At 33.3% G+C, this 18,812-nt stretch overlaps 2 protein-coding genes across 4 annotated transcripts; one reads left to right on the top strand and one right to left on the bottom strand.

Annotated features, from left to right (window-relative positions):
* The first annotated feature begins 1,321 nt into the window (after nt 1-1,321).
* On the top strand, nt 1,322-5,734 carry LOC110408884 (uncharacterized). Its single transcript, XM_021418013.2, is given in 5 exon segments — nt 1,322-1,779; nt 2,828-3,459; nt 3,796-4,311; nt 5,284-5,407; nt 5,410-5,734. Coding segments are annotated over 5 exon segments (1,629 nt in total). The 5' UTR covers nt 1,322-1,454; the 3' UTR covers nt 5,442-5,734.
* Nucleotides 5,735-10,364: 4,630 nt separating this feature from the next.
* On the bottom strand, nt 10,365-17,832 carry LOC110410061 (protein ALTERED PHOSPHATE STARVATION RESPONSE 1-like). Of its 3 annotated transcripts, none has more exons than XM_021419637.1 (5): nt 16,574-17,832; nt 16,291-16,495; nt 14,089-14,270; nt 12,281-12,504; nt 10,365-11,223 (listed from the first exon to the last, which is right to left on the bottom strand). In XM_021419637.1, exons 1-5 carry the CDS (start codon nt 17,564-17,566, stop codon nt 10,440-10,442), a joined length of 2,388 nt encoding a protein of 795 aa, XP_021275312.1. In that variant the 5' UTR covers nt 17,567-17,832; the 3' UTR covers nt 10,365-10,439. The 3 variants fall into 3 exon arrangements, with proteins under 3 accessions (XP_021275312.1, XP_089638540.1, XP_021275311.1); XM_089782414.1 differs by having other exon boundaries at nt 16,291-16,769; nt 16,848-17,832; XM_021419636.1 differs by having other exon boundaries at nt 16,291-17,832.
* Between the last annotated feature and the right edge of the window lie 980 nt (nt 17,833-18,812).

Here is an 18,812-nt window from a genome sequence, read left to right as displayed (position 1 = left end):
ACTAAGCCAAATAAGAGGTTTCTCTTTTTTTCTTTTAAAAACACACCAACTTTTCAAAAAATATCTCTCTCTCAATTGATCTTTCTCTCCTCTCCCTTCATTTGCAAATCACCCTTCTTTATCACAAGTCGTGATCTTCCTTTCTTCTAACTCTTTTTACAAAAACTATTAAAAATATAAAAGACATAGTAATAAAATAGCAAAATTTTATTTTATTTTTGTTTTTACAAAGATTAAAAGAACAAAAGATCCAAACTTTAAAGTTATATTTAGATACTATTTAAAGGTTTTTAATCTTCTTTACTAAAAAAGATTTTGGGGTCAAATATATCGTTTTCTCTTTTCTTTTCTTTTCTTTCTTGGGGAATTAAAGCATCGTAATCCGATTGCTTGTTAGATAAAAAAAATCCGATACTATTACATACTATTGTACAAAGTTTGAAAGCTATTTCATTTCTATATGAATTTATTTGATTTTAACATCTGAAATTTTATAAAAGTTCGAAGCAAACTTCTTCCATTTTAATTTATTAGGTGATTGAAGATGATATGAATATATTTTATAGTAATTTTAACTAAAATTAGAGTTTATATAATTTATTTTACCAAATAGCTGATCAAACGATTTTAGTTTAATTTTAAAAATTATTATTTTTTATAAAAACTTAGTAATAGATTTAAAATTATAAAAAAACTCAAGTCAAACAGGTTCAAAATTTAAAATATTCTCCAAAAACATAAACCTAAAATGTTTAATATGAAATATTTAATATCAATCACTAAGGTAAGGTCTAAACTACCTTTTAATCTACATTACTACTCTTACATTGAGTTACGTATCTTGAAGCATTCGTTTAAAAAAAAATTATAATTTAAAAAAAAAAAGCTTTTTCAAAGAGTTTTTTAAAATCTTGATTGATTTAATTTTTACTTTTAAAAAGTAAATAAATTAAAAAAATGTCAAGCTAAACAATCACTAGGTATTTATATGAAAGAAGAAAATTAAGCATAATAGAATGATACTTATGCAATGTGTTTGGACAAAATATATAATTTTTAGATAAAATTAAAGATTTTTTTTTTAATAGATATATAAATAGATATACTGTAAGTTTTTCACGTAAAACTATCAAAGAAAAGTTGTCATGGGATTTGACTTTGAATAGATTACATCACTGTGTAGTGGATCATAATTGACAAAACTTATTGAAATCCCGACAAATTACCTTTTTAATGAAAATAAAAACGACCTTGTCCTTGCCGTAAAAGACAACGTGTCAACGGCTAAATCGGCTAACTAAAAGAGCAAGAAAGGGGAAGCCTTAAAAATTATCTTGAAAGCAAAGCAAACTCCGCTCCCTCTCTGGGACCTATTCCATCACGAGCCATCTGAAAATGCCAATTCCCGTATACACCGCCACCACTCTCAAAGATGGAACGTCCAGCCGACGCTTATGCGCCTTCTTTTTTCTTCCTCAGTGAGCATGAACCTCGACAATTCACAGTCTAGCGGCAATATGGACATGGGTTTCTCCCGTTGGTTTCTCGTTCTCAGTCTTTTGCAACAATTGTTTGGTTTGAATTGTGCTCAATTATTGATGCATGGTGAGTCTACTACCAACTATGTTTCTGCCATAGGGGACCCTGGAATGAAAAACCCAAATGTCAGAGTTGCTTTGGAAGCTTGGAATTTCTGCAACGAAGTGGGCTTTGAAGTTCCTAACATGGGTAGCCCCCGCTGGGCTGACTGCGCTGATCTTGACTGTTCTTCCAACACTGGTACTTTCTCACTCTCTTTATTGATTTGATCCAAATGAGCCTAAAAGTGGTTGTTTCTTTGTGAATCTGTTTCTTAATTCTTTTGGCACTTAAGCTTGCTACCTTGTATATTGTATGTTGAAATTTGTCGCGCTTGTTAAGGTGATACCACTTCTTGAAAATTTGGTGAGACTAATGCATTGAATGAAAAAGCATTTCCGAAAATAGAAATCGAGTTAACCTTAAAGTGCCTATAGGCACCTGTTAAGTGGTATAAAGCTACCTCATCAACTATGCGCGTGTATTATAGTGGCAAATCAACTTGCCAATTCACCCAGAGTGTTAAAGAAATAAAAGCCAATTTGACTATCCATGATTTAAATATAGTGCATACCTGAATTCCTTCTGATGAATATTGCTTGCTTGATCATAAGCAAGATGGTTTTGTATTATAGGTTGAAAAAATGGCAATGTACTGCTTTTATGATGCTGTGCATGCAAATAACTGTTATGATTCGATGTCTTGCATTGGAATTTTTTATTTTTGTAGGTTTAAAGTCCATAAATGGTGCTTATCTGATCTTTGAGAGTTTACAGGAAATTTTGTTGTAGGCACGTCTAGGTTTCTTAATCGTTTATCCAAACTACTCTGCTTTCCCCTTTTTCTGTTGATTCTTTCATTCTTTATAACCTTGTGAGCAAATTGAGTTCTTTGATACAAATCAGTTCTGACACACAATCATAAAGCTTGTCCAATCATGAGTCATTATTCTAATTCTGTCCACAATCTATTTGTGATTGATCTTAAAGTTAGCGATAGGATTTGAAGAATCTTTGGGAATCCTGATTTAAAAGGCTGTATATTTATCTTTGACAATGCCACTGCATCCAGGTTCATTGTCATCTCGTTAATTACACAAGCAAATGAAGAGTATGTTAAGGTCCTATATCCACATGTCTCACTCAAACTCAAAATTTTTTATCTGTTTGGCATAAAACTGTAAAAGATAGAATTACATATCCTTTTCAAACGTTGACCATCTTACTGGCCTTCTGTTGTGATCATCAGGTCATCTGGGTGACGGCCTTGTTGATGATGGAAGTCAGTGCAGAGTACTTCACCAAGTGAATGACTCTGACAACAGCTTAAGAGCTGGTGATAAGTTTCCTATAATGGGCTTTGAGTCTTACACTGACCCTGACCTGTTTGCAAAGGAGAAAGAACTGTATCTTGGATCTTTATGTGAGGTACGGGAATCCCCAAATCCCTGGCAATTTTGGATGATTATGGTTAAAAATGGAAACTTTGACAAAAATACTACTCTTTGCCCTGAGAATGGGGAAAAAGTAAGTAAAATAGTAACAGACAGAAACTTTCCCTGTTTTGGTGAGGGATGTATGAATCAGCCACTTGTTTACCATAAGTACTCAATATTGGATTCCTTTGACGACCAGAAGGTTTATTTAACTGGAGAATTTTATGGAACATATGACCTTGATGCCAACTTGAGTGAAGGTGTGGGAAACAACTCCTTTTTTTCAGTCTCATGGAAGAAGAATACAAGCACAGGGAGTTGGATTTTTTCTCACAGGTTGACAACATCAACTAAATATCCCTGGCTTATGTTATATTTACGTTCAGATGCAACAGATGGATTTAATGGTGGTTATCACTATAATGGACGCGGCATTATGAAAAAGGTTTGTTGGCTGCATATACTTTGAATAATAGACACTTGTATGTGAGTTTTCTTTGAACATGCTTGCTGCTTAGTTGATACTGTTCGTGCTTAGAATTGAAAATAGAAGGCTGAATTTGCTTATTCTTGTAAATTTATGTACATCTCATAGAGGTCATAGGCAGATATTTGCCTTTCATCTTTAACCTTCCTAGAGACAAAAAAGCATGTGTTTTCATTTATCCTAATTGCTTCACTTTCTGCTGAAGGGGCTGTCTCTCCTTTTTCCTGTCAATGTATCTGTTGAAAGTCTTAGTTTCAGAGACATGATCTGTTTTAGTTGCCTTTGATCTCTCAGTTGCCAGAATCTCCAAATTTTGTGGTAAGGCTGACACTTGATATCAAACTTGGAGGAGGACCCAACAGTCAATTTTATCTGCTTGACATAGGAAGCTGTTGGAAAAACAATGGAGAACCATGTGATGGTGACATTCTGACAGATGTGACTAGATACAGTGAGATGATAATTAATCCAGCGACTACAAGCTGGTGCCATGCAGATAACTTGGTTTTCTGCCCACCTTACCATATCAGCCCTACCGGCGAGATGATATATAGAAATGAAACAGATCGGTTTCCATATTCTGCATATCATCTATATTGCAGCCCAGGAAATGCCAAATATCTGGAGAAACCATATGATATTTGTGATCCATATAGCAATCCACAATCACAGGAGTTGGTGCAAATTCTTCCACATCCTGAATGGGCTGTACATGGCTATCCTGAAAAGCAAGGAGATGGATGGATTGGGGACTCAAGAACTTGGGAGCTTGATGTGGGTGCTCTCTCAAGCCGTTTATACTTCTACCAGGTATTCTTGTTGTTTTAGCAGAGCATTTTCATGAAATCAGTTCAAAAAATGGTCGAATGCCTTGTTTCCCTCTGTCTTTGTTGGTGGGCTCCCACTTTGGGACATGGAATTTCTGTCTTAGAATTCTTTCAAGCATATTGAGGTTTACCTTTGGATGGGAACAAACTATAAAGATAGACTCACTTTCTCCATGTCAGATCTATCTAAATTGTGCAAATTGATTCAAATTCTTGAAAAATTTTAAGCCCAATTTAATTTGTAGAAGTTACTCATGAATGGGTACTTAGACTATAACTCAATTGATCTTGCATTTATTTAGTTTTTCCAGAGAGCAAAGGGATTGTCTCTTTCTTTTCAAAAACAAACAGTTCAAAGATTTGCATTGCCTTGCTTTCTATAGTAAACCCTCAATGTTGGCTTATCCAGTTAACAGGCTCCACAAGGCTCATGCTGGTGTGGGCCCAGTCAAAGACCCTAATCTTCAAAAGAAAGGCTGGAGTGGAAAATACCATCCTACGGTAGGAAGTGGAAGACATATATTACACTAGTGCAGAGCCTGCTTGCAGTCACAAGGCCAAGGCTCTCAAAACATGGATAGACATCCTTTAGAATGTGATTTTAGAGTGGTCGATTCTAACCTCCACAAATTAGCTAAGAAACGTGTTATTGACATCCTGCTATAACATGCTAGCATGTGAATATTCTTGAAATTTCAATATGAACTCTTCAACTATTAAGTTTGTTTTAAGGTGAACAGAAATTGTAGTGCAAATGCAATTACAAAGAACAATAACTACTACTCTAGATTTTAATTTGAGTAGTTCACCTAGTCAACTCTCAGGAATATACAATTTTTGGCTTCAGCTTTCATTGATAATATGTTTACTGGTCAGTGCCCTTGGATATCATTACTGTTCTTTGATGTTTTCTATGGGGTGATGAAAAATGCTATATTGCTGCTATGTTTCTCAGGATCCAGGAACAAAACCTTCAAGGCGCATCTGGTCGTCACTCAATGTTGGTACAGAAATATATGTGAGCCGCACAGGGGAGACTGCAGAATGGACTGTTAGTGATTTTGATGTGCTTGTTCCAGAAGTTATGAAAATGAAGGTGATAGCTCATACTAACTCGTAAACATTTCTTTAAGTGATGGTTGATGTAGAATCAACTAATACCAGTACAGCATAATGAATACTTTAAATGTATTTAAAAACTCTATGGACAATTTATCAAAAAAGAAAAAGAACTCTACGGACAATATCGACTCACATTTTTCTTTTTTTTGCACAACTGAAATATTCTTCATTTTTCGCTGCATTATTGATTGGGACATGGGTCTGTCATTTTCCCTGTTTCAGTCAATCCTTCAATGTGTAAGCATGTAATTATAAAAGCTGAAGGTTATTGGTCTTTGGTTGTTTCTTATTTCCCTATTTCCTTACTAAAGGAGAATTAATTTAACATTTTTTATTTTATTTGCATCTTTGTATGTATTATAGGATATTTTTCTTTCTTTATTTAATCTTTCCTTAAGTTCTTTTTACTTTACTTGTACTCCAAAAAAATTTAGAATTACAGTACTTTTTTATTTACTTGTGTCACATGTAGGTTTAGAATGGGCTATTTTTATAAATAGTCTTTTTATGTTTCATTGTTAAACTGAACAAGGTTTTCCCGATTCCACTTTTTTGAGATATTTTACTTTTCATAGTATTAAAGCAACTTCCTAACCTGGTTCTTTTCTTTCCAGCCATGACAATGATTTGGTTGTGGTAGAGTGATGTCTTTTCCTTATGATTTGTTCTCTGTCGGTTGCTTCGGCACCGTACGTGATTTGTTCTTCGTCTGTTGCTTCGACGTCTCACGTGATTTGTCGGCTGCTTTGGCACCGCACGTCATTTGTTATACTGTTGGTTGACCATTGGATGATGATTCTGATATTTTTCTAGGATGACCACTCTTATATTGTGCTTCGTATAATTTGATACGTCTTACTATGCATGCAATATATTCTGACGAGTTGGTTATTCGTATATATTTAAGATATAAATGAGTTTATGCTTCAAGGAGCAATTGAGGTAAAGTATATGTGGTTCTAATTCGGATTTAGTAAGTCTACATTAGTCATAGTTTCAAATTTGCTGTTGGGTGAGCAACTAAGGTAAGGCTTGATATACATTCCAAATGGCATGATTCAATGTTTTTAAAAAAAGATGGATTAAATTTCAATTTGTATGTCTGTCATACGTGATATATATTTAAGAATAGCCATTTACTGTTCAAGAAGGTTAGTGTCAGTTGTAAATATGCAAAATATCGTAATTGATACCAAAACCCCATTTTACTTACATCTATCTGATCATCCAAGCTTGATCTTTGTTACATGATCTTTGTGTGAATTGGAGATAATGATTTCATTTGGATGTGTAATTTCTTAACTACTCTTTAATCCAAGAACAAGGCAAGGTTCAGGGATGGATTGATAGCAAAATCCGATGTCAATTTTAGAGATTTCTGATCTTGGATTGAGGGGTTCATGGATGGATTGATAGCAAAATCCAATGTCAATTTGGGAGATTTCTAATCTTAGATCCAAGGGTGTATGGATGGATCGATAGCAAAACTAGATGACAATTTCGGAGATTTTTAATCTTGGATCTAATGGAACGCGGTGGTAAAATCATGGCTCATCAACTCACTTTTAAGGAGTTACAAACAAGTGTTGCCCATGCAAATCCTGCAATCAAAATATGGCTTGATTTAAAGGAGTAATTTACTCAAGGAATTACACCTTGAGTGTATGAATTGAAACGATCCATTGCATTACTATAATAAACGCATCCAGAGCTAGAAGTGTTCTTAAGACAGCCAACGAGGAGCTGTTTTAAATGAACTTACGAAGCTGATGGAGACCCTAAAATAGATTTGTGTTGGAAAAAAACCATGAGACAATGAAGGCGTTGCTTGAATCAAGTACAGGAGAATATCAAAGTTCGTGAATTCGTAACCAGTCGAAGTCGATGGAGGGATCAAACCAAAAGCACACTTATGTGTCAAGGCTCAAATCAACCTTAAGGCGACATCACTTGGAGGCACATCAACAACCAGCATTAGGCCATCATCGATTGGGGGTTTTCAAACACCCCACATACTTGGAAAATTGAGTCGCAATTGCAAGGCACACACCGACGGGCCCTATAGCACAACACGAATCGGCAAGTTTGGCACGTCAACTCGGCGCACCAAGCCCACATGCAAGAAAACCTAGCACCAATGGGTCAAGCACACTCAACCCGTACTTTAGGAGGCCACGCACACAACGGGCACGCCTTAGACAGCCTTGCACTGGAATATTGCACATATCAAGACCCCAAACACATGAGCCACACAACAAAAGGTTCAACCGAAAGATCCACACGCTTGAAGGCTGCGTATGCGAGACGCACTCTAGTGGCCAAATTGTTATAGTGTGGTGCCTTCTTGTTGTTGCTTCAGTATGTAATTGGCAATTCCATCAATTAGATGTCAATAACTCCTTTTTGCATAACAATCTTGAAAGGGAAGTCTACATGAACGATTCCTTAGCCATTAGGGGATCATCGTGTTTGATGTCTTAAAAAGTAGACTTCGTTATGCTTTTCGTAACTGTTAAAATTTTTTAACTATAACCATATTTGGATATCAATTTTCTCATTAAAGATCTTAGTGAACTCAAATATATTCTGAGAATTGAGATAACACGTCCTTCAACTGGCATCACATTAAGTCAATGCAAATATGTTCTTGATATTTTAATAAAGTGTGGTTTCACAATTTGCAAACCAACTTCCTCACGCATGTATCAACACCATAAACTTGATCTTAATTTAAGACAATTTTATGATGATTTCGAACAATATAGGCATCTCATTAGCAGATTACTTTATGTCATGATCATGTGTCTAGATATTAGTTACGCAATACATTTCTTGAGTCAATTTATACACAAGCAAGACAACCACACTTTGATGTCGCTGTACAAATTCTTCGATATCTCAAAAATGTACTTATACAAGGCATTTTTCTCCTTTTTGGATATCTCAAAAATTTTAAAGTAAAATACCTAGTCCTGCCTAACTTTTAATTGAAATTTCAGACGGATTCATTAATTTTCGAAACAGACATTTCGTCTCAAAAAAAAAAATCTTTTGCTTGACACATAAGTCACGTTGTTAATTAACTATTAGTACTTCTGTTAGTTTGATGACATGATAATATTGAAAGAATAAATTTTTTTTTTTAATTTTAAAAATTATTATTATATATTTTTGTACAAAAAATTCAAGGGAGAAAAAAAAATTAAGGGAGCACCTGTCGTGGGGTAATCAGTTGGTTGTCAACCGGTCACATTGTTTGAGAGGAAAAAAAATGAGAGAAATAAGAAATGGCATTTTAGTCTTTTCATATTTTTTATTAATCATATTTATATTTTTGAGATAGAAAATTCATTTTGAAAATTAATGTACCTGCGTGAAATTATAACTAAAATTTAAAAAAGTGAGTATTTTACTCAAAATTTTATTAACTCGACCGATTTTATCTCATTATCAACTAGCAGACATATTCACTACGACGCTTAGTCGAGAGCAAGTTCAAACTTTGTTGGGCAAGTTGAGCATTTTCAATCTTCATGCTCCAACATGAAGGGAGCAAAGGAGGATTAATTTAAAATCTTTTATTTTATTTACATCTTTGTATATATTATAGGATATTTTTTTATATATAATTTTTTTATTATCTTTTTACTTTACTTACACTTTAAAAAAGTTTAAAATTATAATATTTTTTAATTACATTAGTTGCATTACAAATAAATTTAGGATGAATTATTTCTAAATAGTCTCATTATATTTAATTATTAAATTGAACAAATTATTTCTGATTTCGTTCTTTTAACCAATTTTATTTTTCACTTGCCTTCTCCACCCTTTCCCATAATGTAGATTCTTCTTGTAAATCGTCTGCCTCCATTCTCAGAATATTTTAATTGAATTCATGCATATGTTACATTTAGGTGCGCAACGGTTGGTGAAAATCGAAAAAATCAAATTTATTTTATGTAAAAATTGAATCGATTACCTAATTGAATTAATTGAAATTTGAACTATTTCGATTAATTCGATCTATTGAAAAAAAATAAAATTAAAATAAACTTTTTATAATATTTTATCGAATTTTAAGATATTATATATAAATATGTTCAAGTAAATTGAACAATTTTTTTAACTTAATATCTTCCTTTCCTTTTCACATTCTAACACTTACTGAACCACACATCAAAACATATTTAAAATTTCCTAATATGTAGTAATTCATACTTAATGATATTTTCTTATATTCTTACTTTATTCTTTTTTTTTAATGAAGAAACTTTATTCCTTAATCATTCATAAAATATATTTTCATTTTGACGGGAATTGTCTATTTTATTTCGTTCGGTTTTATGTTTTGTTTATTTTATTTTTTATTTTTAATTAATGTATAATTGTTTTCATTTTTTCCTTTCATTATAAAACTTATAATTATGATTTAAAATTAATTCTTTAAATTTTTTTAATTTATTAATATAATTTTTTATAACAATAAATTAACATGTCATGTTAACACTATTCAACATAAAAAAAATAAATAAAAATACAAAATTTAATTAAAAACAATAAAAAATTTTAAAATTTAAAATTTTCTTAAATAATTCAAGAATTTTTTAAAATATTATATTAAAAATCAACAATTAAAGATCTTTATGTTGAAATAACAGTTAATTTGTTTAATCAAAGTTAAATGTTACACAAGTAACACATTAAAATTGATTTTTTTTAAAAAAAAACACTTTTTTATGGAATTAAAAAATTGATTTTTAGATAAAAAATTGATTTAAAAAACACTTTTTTATGGGATTAAAAAAAAAACCTGTTTCACGTTGGATTTTTTTTTGGTCCAAATTTTGGATAAAAACTATAAAATTTTGAATTTTGTACTTGTTTCATCATTGTACCAATGAAGGATTGATTGTAGTTTTATTACTGGGTAAAAGGTTCTTTCTCATATGGACAACTTGACATTCATTAGACTGTTTCCTTCCTGCTTTATTGTCTGTTCAGAAATCTGATTTGCTTGTAAGCTTTCAAGTTTTCCCAACAAAATTTCTCCAAAGCCTCAAAAATGGGAACCAGGCCATCCTGTAAGCAGCTTGAAGCAGCATCATTCAGCTGTCTAACAACTTCTTCATGCCTAGCTTTTTGTTCTTCCAATCTCTTATTCATGGAGACCAAGTCAACATCCAGTCCACCGGCCTGTGCCACACTCTCTGCAGGGAACTCTGAAGCAGACAAATGGTTTAGCAATGCATCTTGATGCCACTGCAAACCACTCTCTTCATGAATAATTCTAAGCAGTTTCTCAAAATCCTTTGAAAGATGCATAGCTTTCTGTCTTTCATGTTGTTCTTCATTTTGCTTCTCCCATAACTGGTGCAAGCTTGAGGCAAAACTATGAATGGCTTCGTATACTCCACTGTCTGAAACTTCCTCAATTGCATTGTACCAATCACTACAGATGATGAAAACGGGTGGAGCTCCAATGCTACTAAGAGAAAAGGTCAGTTTTCCATCAGGAGTTGCTTCTGGTTCTTGGAAGATGCACCTCAAAAGCCACTCATTTAAGAATTTCACAAATGCTTTCTGAGTACTAGCATAATCTCTAAAGCTTGAACCCCAGTTTAACATCTCCTTTTCCAGTCTCTGAGTGGCCTTCATGTTTGAACTTTTTCGACTGTCAGCATTTGCCATATGAACATATGCTTTTGTCCCTATGATAGTTCGGAACTGCTTTCGATGGCATTTCACCATGAAGTCCCACATTCTCAACAACCTGAAAAAAATGGAATATTATTATGGCACATTAGAATGGATAACGGGAAAAAAAAAGGACAAAAAATGCACAAGGCGACAGCAAAGCTAGAGTTATGAACTTATAACCTTCTTTTTGGAGTCAAGGCGAGCCACTTTAATACTACAAGCTGGCAAGGAATTATGAGGAATTTGAATATAAAACCCTATTGCTAAGGTGCAGTTTTTAGTAATTACTGCCAGGCCCTCTTTCATGCCATGTTCAGTTAGTTGAACACAATTCTACCTATGTTCCTTCCTTAAAAATTTTCTCAGTTCCTTCTTTAGAGAAAAACAAATGTTACACTTCTTTCAGTCCTTTGGCATACAGGTCCTCTAGGAGTGAAAATCAATCTCATCAACATCTGCAAGTGTACCCCCAAAATGTTTCATGACGGATACATTTTCTACCTTAAAATATAGCAATTGATATTTTGGCACAAACCACACATCAATTTACAAGAGTAAATTAAAATTGTGTCATTGGCTACAATGCTTATCTTTAAAGTGTAAACTCATGAACATTGATTGGGAATACACTATTACTTATTGGCCAAAAAAAAAAAAGAAACCATTAATTAAAATTGATTGTTAATAAGAGTATCTAACCAACCAACTGTTACCCCTCTCCACTTCTTAAGAGAGAAAAAATCAATAAACTATAAGCATATATACCACTAGGGTTCACACCATCCTTCAGAATGTGTTATTGAGAAAAATGAAATATAGAGTGAAGTTCCTCTTAAAATATTTCAAATAAGCAAGTCATGAATGCATTATACAACACTTTCTCAATTATATTCTAATTCATTAAATTCTCCACATCAACATATCAAGCAGGATGAAGCACATCAACACAGAAGTATTCAAGGCATTGTACTAATCTTCAAGCAAAAGAAAGAAAACAAATTGAATGCATTAAGAAATAGTTCACACTTATTCATTAATAAAATAAATAACCTTTCTAAAAAAATAATAAATATGGCAAAAATACAGGATACGAGGGAAAGAGAAAGGTAAAGTGATTGACTATCTCATACCCTTCAATCAATTCTTTCAGTTGGGCAAGCAAATCCTCATCTCTTAACCTGTGTATTCGTCTTGAGATCACATCAACTGCTGTGACAGCAACATTAATTTTTGAAAGCAACCGTCTAAGTGAAACATGAATGTCGTCAATCTTACTGTACTCAGCACCTTTATCATCAAGAAGCTTTTGCTGATTGTATTTCTTGTCATATATAACGCGGAGCTTTTCTTCCCCCTGACATTGCACAGAGTCAACAGCAAAGAGGAGCATCAGGAAATGAAAGGACAAGATAGTTTCATGCATAACATTATTCCAAACAAGTCAAACAAAGCATCTGTGTCAGTACACAAGATGCATTTAATATTATCAAAATAATTGTCAGTTCCTTGGAATTTATAAATAATATACTGCTTAGAGCATTATTATACTTCTCCATTCCATTTATACACTTTCAACTTAGAATCTCAATGTCCATGAAATACATAAACAGTGGTTACACCAATGCTTGCCACCCAAAAAGAAAAGGAAACGAGAGATGAAAACACCAAAAAGAAAAAATGTGATTGCGCAATAATATGCATTTGGTGAATGTTTCATTATGATCTTACATTATTTGAGAAGCTTCCAAAGATCAAACTTGGTAACACTTGCCAACCTATATCTTTATTCCTACCAAAGCCATGAATATGCCAAGATGATATTCAGGAACCCAGAAATTCAAAAATATTCATAACACCCTCTCCTCAAAAGAGAGAAGAACAAAAAAGGAGTACAGGGGTAAAAATAGGAACCTCACCATAACAGGAGTAATGGAAATCACAGATGATTTCTTTAAATTTCACACTATTTTACGATTGTTTTCCTCTTTGTTCAATTATTTGCCTACTTCCTACAATTCTTCCAGCTCTCTGGTACTCAATGATGTTGGATTCCAATCAAAAGTCCCTAAAATAAACATGGGAAACATTATCTACCAGCATCACTATCAATTTTATCCCTCACAAAACTAGAATATCATCAGACATGAAGCTTAATGGAGTCATGTTATCATTGTGAAACCACTTTGTTCTTTTTATTCTAATAACTGTACTAGCTATGGCAAAAAGCATATGCATCTACCTTTTCAAGAAGAAAGACCTTGAAGAACACCAAGAATAAAAGCAGAAACTCAGTGCACTACAGTTGAACTTAGCATCCAACTGATAGTGGGGAAAACTTTAAATGGCAAAATAAGATAAATGGTAATAACATGGAAACCAAAGAAAATAACAAATCAACAAGTGAAAAAAACAAGAGCCAATTTCAAATAATTAAGACCTCTTCCCAGGATAGAAACAGAGTTTTCTGATGTAATTAACCATTTTCAACTAAATGCACCTCTGGGCAAATTTTACATGTCAGTGCTCCCCCAACCACTTTTTAATAACGGTGACCATGACACAATTTGAAGGAAAATATAACATGATATATGTATCATATTGAGCTTAGGTGACAGATTTCACAACTGAAAAAGTGAAACTTTAGCAATGATTGACATGATCAATCTCGTGCTATGTAAGTAGGTAGATCTAAATGAATTTGCAACATCCAGAAGAGATGTCATCGGTGACTATCATGCTGGTTACACTGCTAATTGTATCAACCATTTAAAATTAGAAGCCAACTTCCTAATTTTTAAGTGTCAAAGCATAATTCAGCACAATGTATGTTCAAAGAGTACATGCATTTACAGGCTAATTATGTTGTGGTCTCACACCACCCCCCCTCCCCTTATTTTCTTTTAACATGCAGATAGCTATAGTCTAAATGATTGCTTACCAGAACTTCAGCATACAGTTTCTTCTCCCATGCAAACAGCTGCTCCAAAGTAGAGGAGAGGTCACCAAACTTTCTGCTTATATCCTCAACATCACCATTTATAGCTTTGTCCATCATCATTGTTCTAGGAGCCAATTGGTTCAATTGCAATGGAGTAAAACCAAAGATCCTTGAGGCAACTTCTGGAGATAGCAAATTTAATGGACAGATATTATTTTCCTTTAAAATAGGAAAAAGTAATAGCAAAACTTCATTTGATTTACTTTTTCACCAAAAAAAAAAGAGGCTTCATTTTCTACAAAAAAAAACAAAAGAAAAACAACTAAAACAACATAATTCATACCCATCTATGTGGTCTACCCGCATAACCATGTCATTCGAATACTTTTATCTTTTTGTTTTGGTACATTTGAAGAAGTCTAAGCAGGAGATAGGAATCAAAACTTAGACCTCAACCCTCTTAGTGAGAGGTGACAGCTACTAGGCCAAGCCTGAGTTACTTGAATAAATGTTATTTGAATATAGACAGCTTTCACAAACATTCAAGCAAAGACAGTATAAAAGCTAATCATATGTCTAAAATAACTTATTATCTGGTTCATCATACACAGAAGCCTTCTACATTGTACTGATAACATCTCTGCCACAAGGAAAGTATTTGAAATCTGATTTAGAAATCACACTTTGGCATTTTTAATTGTTATCAGCTAATACAATATTTGAGTTTTAGTTCCAGGTTCTGTTATGATAAGTGAATATATTCTACGTTCTTTTTGAAAGGTTCACGATCCTAGGTTGACAGAGTACAATGCCCTCAACAGCAGTCAAGGATTTAACCACAAAATGGTGGCATTTTCCTCATTCATGAAACAATAAGTATATTTAATATTTAAAATGTCCATTACACACTTTAAAACCTTTTCGAAACCTAATACTAGTATCTCATAGCTATAAAGTTTTTTAGATGTCAGGTCTAATGTTTGGGTCAACCAACATCCAAAGCCAGTGATTTGAAAGGTATATATTCCTTGGGCTAGGGACCAGCTAGCAAGAAATCTGATTCAGTCAAGCTTCAAAAGCACAAGCAAATGTAGAGTAAATTATCGATGGCCAAAGGACCAAGAAATTGAGTAACGTAGCCACAAGAATTGAGACTTAAGGTTTTCAGTTTCTCATAAAGTATAAATAAATTTCAGGGCAAGAAATTAAAAATCATGCTATCATTTATTTCTTATGAAGCAACTATACCATGAATTTAAGCAACAGAATAAAATAAAAGCTGCAAACTCTGTTGCAGTTATTTACAATAAAAGTAGAAAATACATTAGGTCCCAAAATAGGAAACCTGTGACAATTACATTCCAAAATCCTGATAAACCATTTCACAGATCTTTTTATATCCCACTATCATGAAAGTTCTTAGGAATATTAAAACGCAGAACTGCTGAAGTTAATGCTACATTATAAAAACAAACAATTTCCATAAAAATAATATTACGACGCATCTAGCATTAGATTCACCCACAGCAATCCACATGCAGAAATCCTTCTTAGTTACTGAGATTTAGTTAAGTAAATCGTACTTCATAAATTCCTTTCGGAACTAAAAAATGAAAATCCTGTAAATCAATGACCAAAGAGAAATATGTTACCTTAATAATTTTTTTTTTGTTGAAAGATATTACCTTAATAAATTAAAAGGCAAACTGAAATTTCTTTGATATTAATCTTCTTTTAAGCCATATAAGTTCTTACCTTTTACTTCTGCACACAAAACCTGAGATGTTCAGCTAATTTATGATAAAATACAAAGGTTGATCTGCCTCAGTTAGAGGGTACTCAAAATCTGCCTGCTTTGCAAACTTCTATTATGTGCTTTGTCAGCATGATGGCCGAAGATCAGAGGGAAAAAAGGCACAGCCTAGGACATATTAAAGCATCTTAGGATCAATGAAAGAAATGAGCAACTGAATGACCCCTACTCTCCACTGGGGCACCTGGAGTAGGGGAAAGGATTTGCAGGAAATGAAGCATACAACAATCAGCAACAGAAAGTCAGCAGAGATGCAAAGAGTGAACTTTAACAGAACTCTTGCCTTACCTTCAATTCGAAAAATACTCAGGCAGAGCAATAAGAAGGAGAACAACTTAGCCTAAAATATTTAACAGTTTGAATATGAAGACAACATAACAGAACCCTACCCTTAAGTTTGGCACCCATAGGCTGGTAAGGGAGTTTGCCTGCCTCAAAAAATACTGCAACTTCCTTCCCATAATTAACAACAGTCTCGAATATATCTCCAATTTCCTTTACTATTTCAGTGATATTCTTTGAGACACAGTCATCTAATGTCGTCAAGCTTGAAGATTCTAAAGATTCACCATCCTGGGTGACAGTATCTTCACCCTGAATACACAGCCCACCCTTAGTTATATTCTCGTCTTCAGTAATATTTACTGCCAAGGTATCTAGTCTATAGCTTACATCTTCTTGAATGGTGATTGGATCACTCTTTTCTTTTTCTTGAGATATTGAAGCTTGTGAAGTGCCAGTGACTGAACTTTCCCTTATAGTGTCTGCTGATTCCTCGCCTCTGGATATGTCCACCGAATTTGGCACAGTTTCATCTTCCAAATCCGGAATTCCCTCTCTCTCTCTCGCTTCTCTAAAGTCCTGATCACTATTAAATTCACTAAAATAATAATTCTGAGAATAGTAATTTATATCATCAATTATCTTAAATGGGTTTAAGTAATACCAATCAACAATGTTATTTGTAGGAGAAGTAGAAGGAGCAGGAGTGACACTCTTTGTCCTTTCATGGTAAGGATCATCTTGCTCTACCTCATTTTCAAACTGAGGGAAGCTTTGAGGAGATTCGAGTACTGGAGAACCAGAAGCCACCCAATTTTCATCTTGAGGGTAGCAAACATTATTATTCATAAAAGCCTCAATTGCAGCAGCAGCAATCACGTTACAACCATAATCAGAAAAACTAGCATCACCTGGCAGTGGATGAACTTGATTGTTAGACTGATCATACCTAACATCACTAGGTGAAACACGAGAAGGTGTGCCAAAAGATTCCCCGTGACCATATCGAAAGCGGGAAGAAAACACATCCAACTTTCCTGACTGCTCATGAACGGCAGGGAACGCTGCTGAAGATGACATAGAGGGAGAGCAACCTGACGCCTCAGAGTGATCATGAGCACTTTCAGTCAAGGAGATCAGCTCAGCGTCAGAGTTATTCTCCTCCGAGGACTCAATAGAGCAATCACTTAAAACCAGCATTTCTTCCTCCACAAAGTGGTTAAGTGCATTGCCTACATCTAAGAGAGATTGAAGGTACACAATGTGGGCTGCGGCTAGCTGATAGCGGCAATCAGCCGCAGCTCGAATCAATTCCTTTCTCTCCCGACAAAGCCTCAGCAATGGTGAACTATCCATCTTTGATGTACTAATACCCATACCCATATTAGATATATCACCAAACGAAAGACCAAAGACATACTAATATCCAACAAAAACCCAAGAAAACCCTAATTTTATTCTCTTCCCGAAATTCAAATGTAACTTTAAGACTCATGAGAAACCCTCATAGCGGAATGAAAAAATAAATAAATAAATAAATAAATGCAAGCGACGTAATCGGGGTTGTCACAGATACGCAATTTATGATAAAAGATTCAAATCAGTTATATTCGGAAAGTAAAGAGATAAGCACAAAATTAAAAATAAAAATAAACACTCACGCAAGCCTGGCCGTTAAATTCGTTGAAGAAGGACCATCCATGCCTGAAAAACAGACTGAAACTGAGAAGAGGAGGCCTTTGAGGTTCTGATTCAGCTTCTTTTACCATGTTTGGGATCTGAGCTTTGAAGTCTGAAGACGGAGGTAAGAGAGTAAAACTGCTTCTGGAATTCGGATCAGACGAAAGATGACCGTTTTTCGAGTTCAAATTTATTTATTCTTTATATTTTGTGACGTCACGCGCGCATTATAGGAGCAAAAAAATATTCAAATCCCCAAAAGATTTTACGTGCAAGGAAAATACTAAAATAAAAATTAAAATTATCAAAATTTTTGAAATTCCGATTAGGTATTTAAAGGGTCCAAATGAGAATTTGTAATTCATTTATTTATTTAATAAAATATCAACTTTTATTTCCTTTTTAATGTAACTTAATCAATTTTATAAAAAATAATTTTTATTTTCTTTTTATATTATTGATAAATTTTAAATATTATTATCATGGATCTCGCATTAAGTATATTCCACCACTTATTAAGTATATTTTTTAAATTGAAAATGTAAATCCATAATTTATATACTTACTTAAACATTATTTTCAGAATTTTAGCCCATAACATTTTTACAAACCTAGTGACTTCCAGTATTAATCTTTTTAATTTTTAAGTTATATAATTTTTATATAACTTAATGTATATTTATATTCATAATATCAAAATATGTCTTAATTTTTATGTTATCAATGTAATGGTAAGATAAAATTAGCATTCAAGAAATATATAATATTAAAAATAAAATTATTTCATTAAAAAATTTTATTTAATTATTAATAGAAAAAATATCATAATTTTTATCATACTTTATTTAAACAACTATGTATAAGTATATTATATTAGTAACATAGTACAGAACAAATATAAGGTTTTACATCATTTTAACAATATCTATTAGCAATTAACATCAATATT

The sequence above is a fragment of the Theobroma umbraticum genome, unplaced genomic scaffold (genome assembly GCF_002168275.2).
Source record: "Theobroma umbraticum cultivar Fairchild unplaced genomic scaffold, ASM216827v3 scaffold_44.0, whole genome shotgun sequence".
NCBI classification, from domain to species: domain Eukaryota; kingdom Viridiplantae; phylum Streptophyta; class Magnoliopsida; order Malvales; family Malvaceae; genus Theobroma; species Theobroma umbraticum.
The sequence above is the reverse complement of the archived record's forward strand: the minus strand, read 5'-3'. Positions and strand labels throughout refer to the sequence as shown.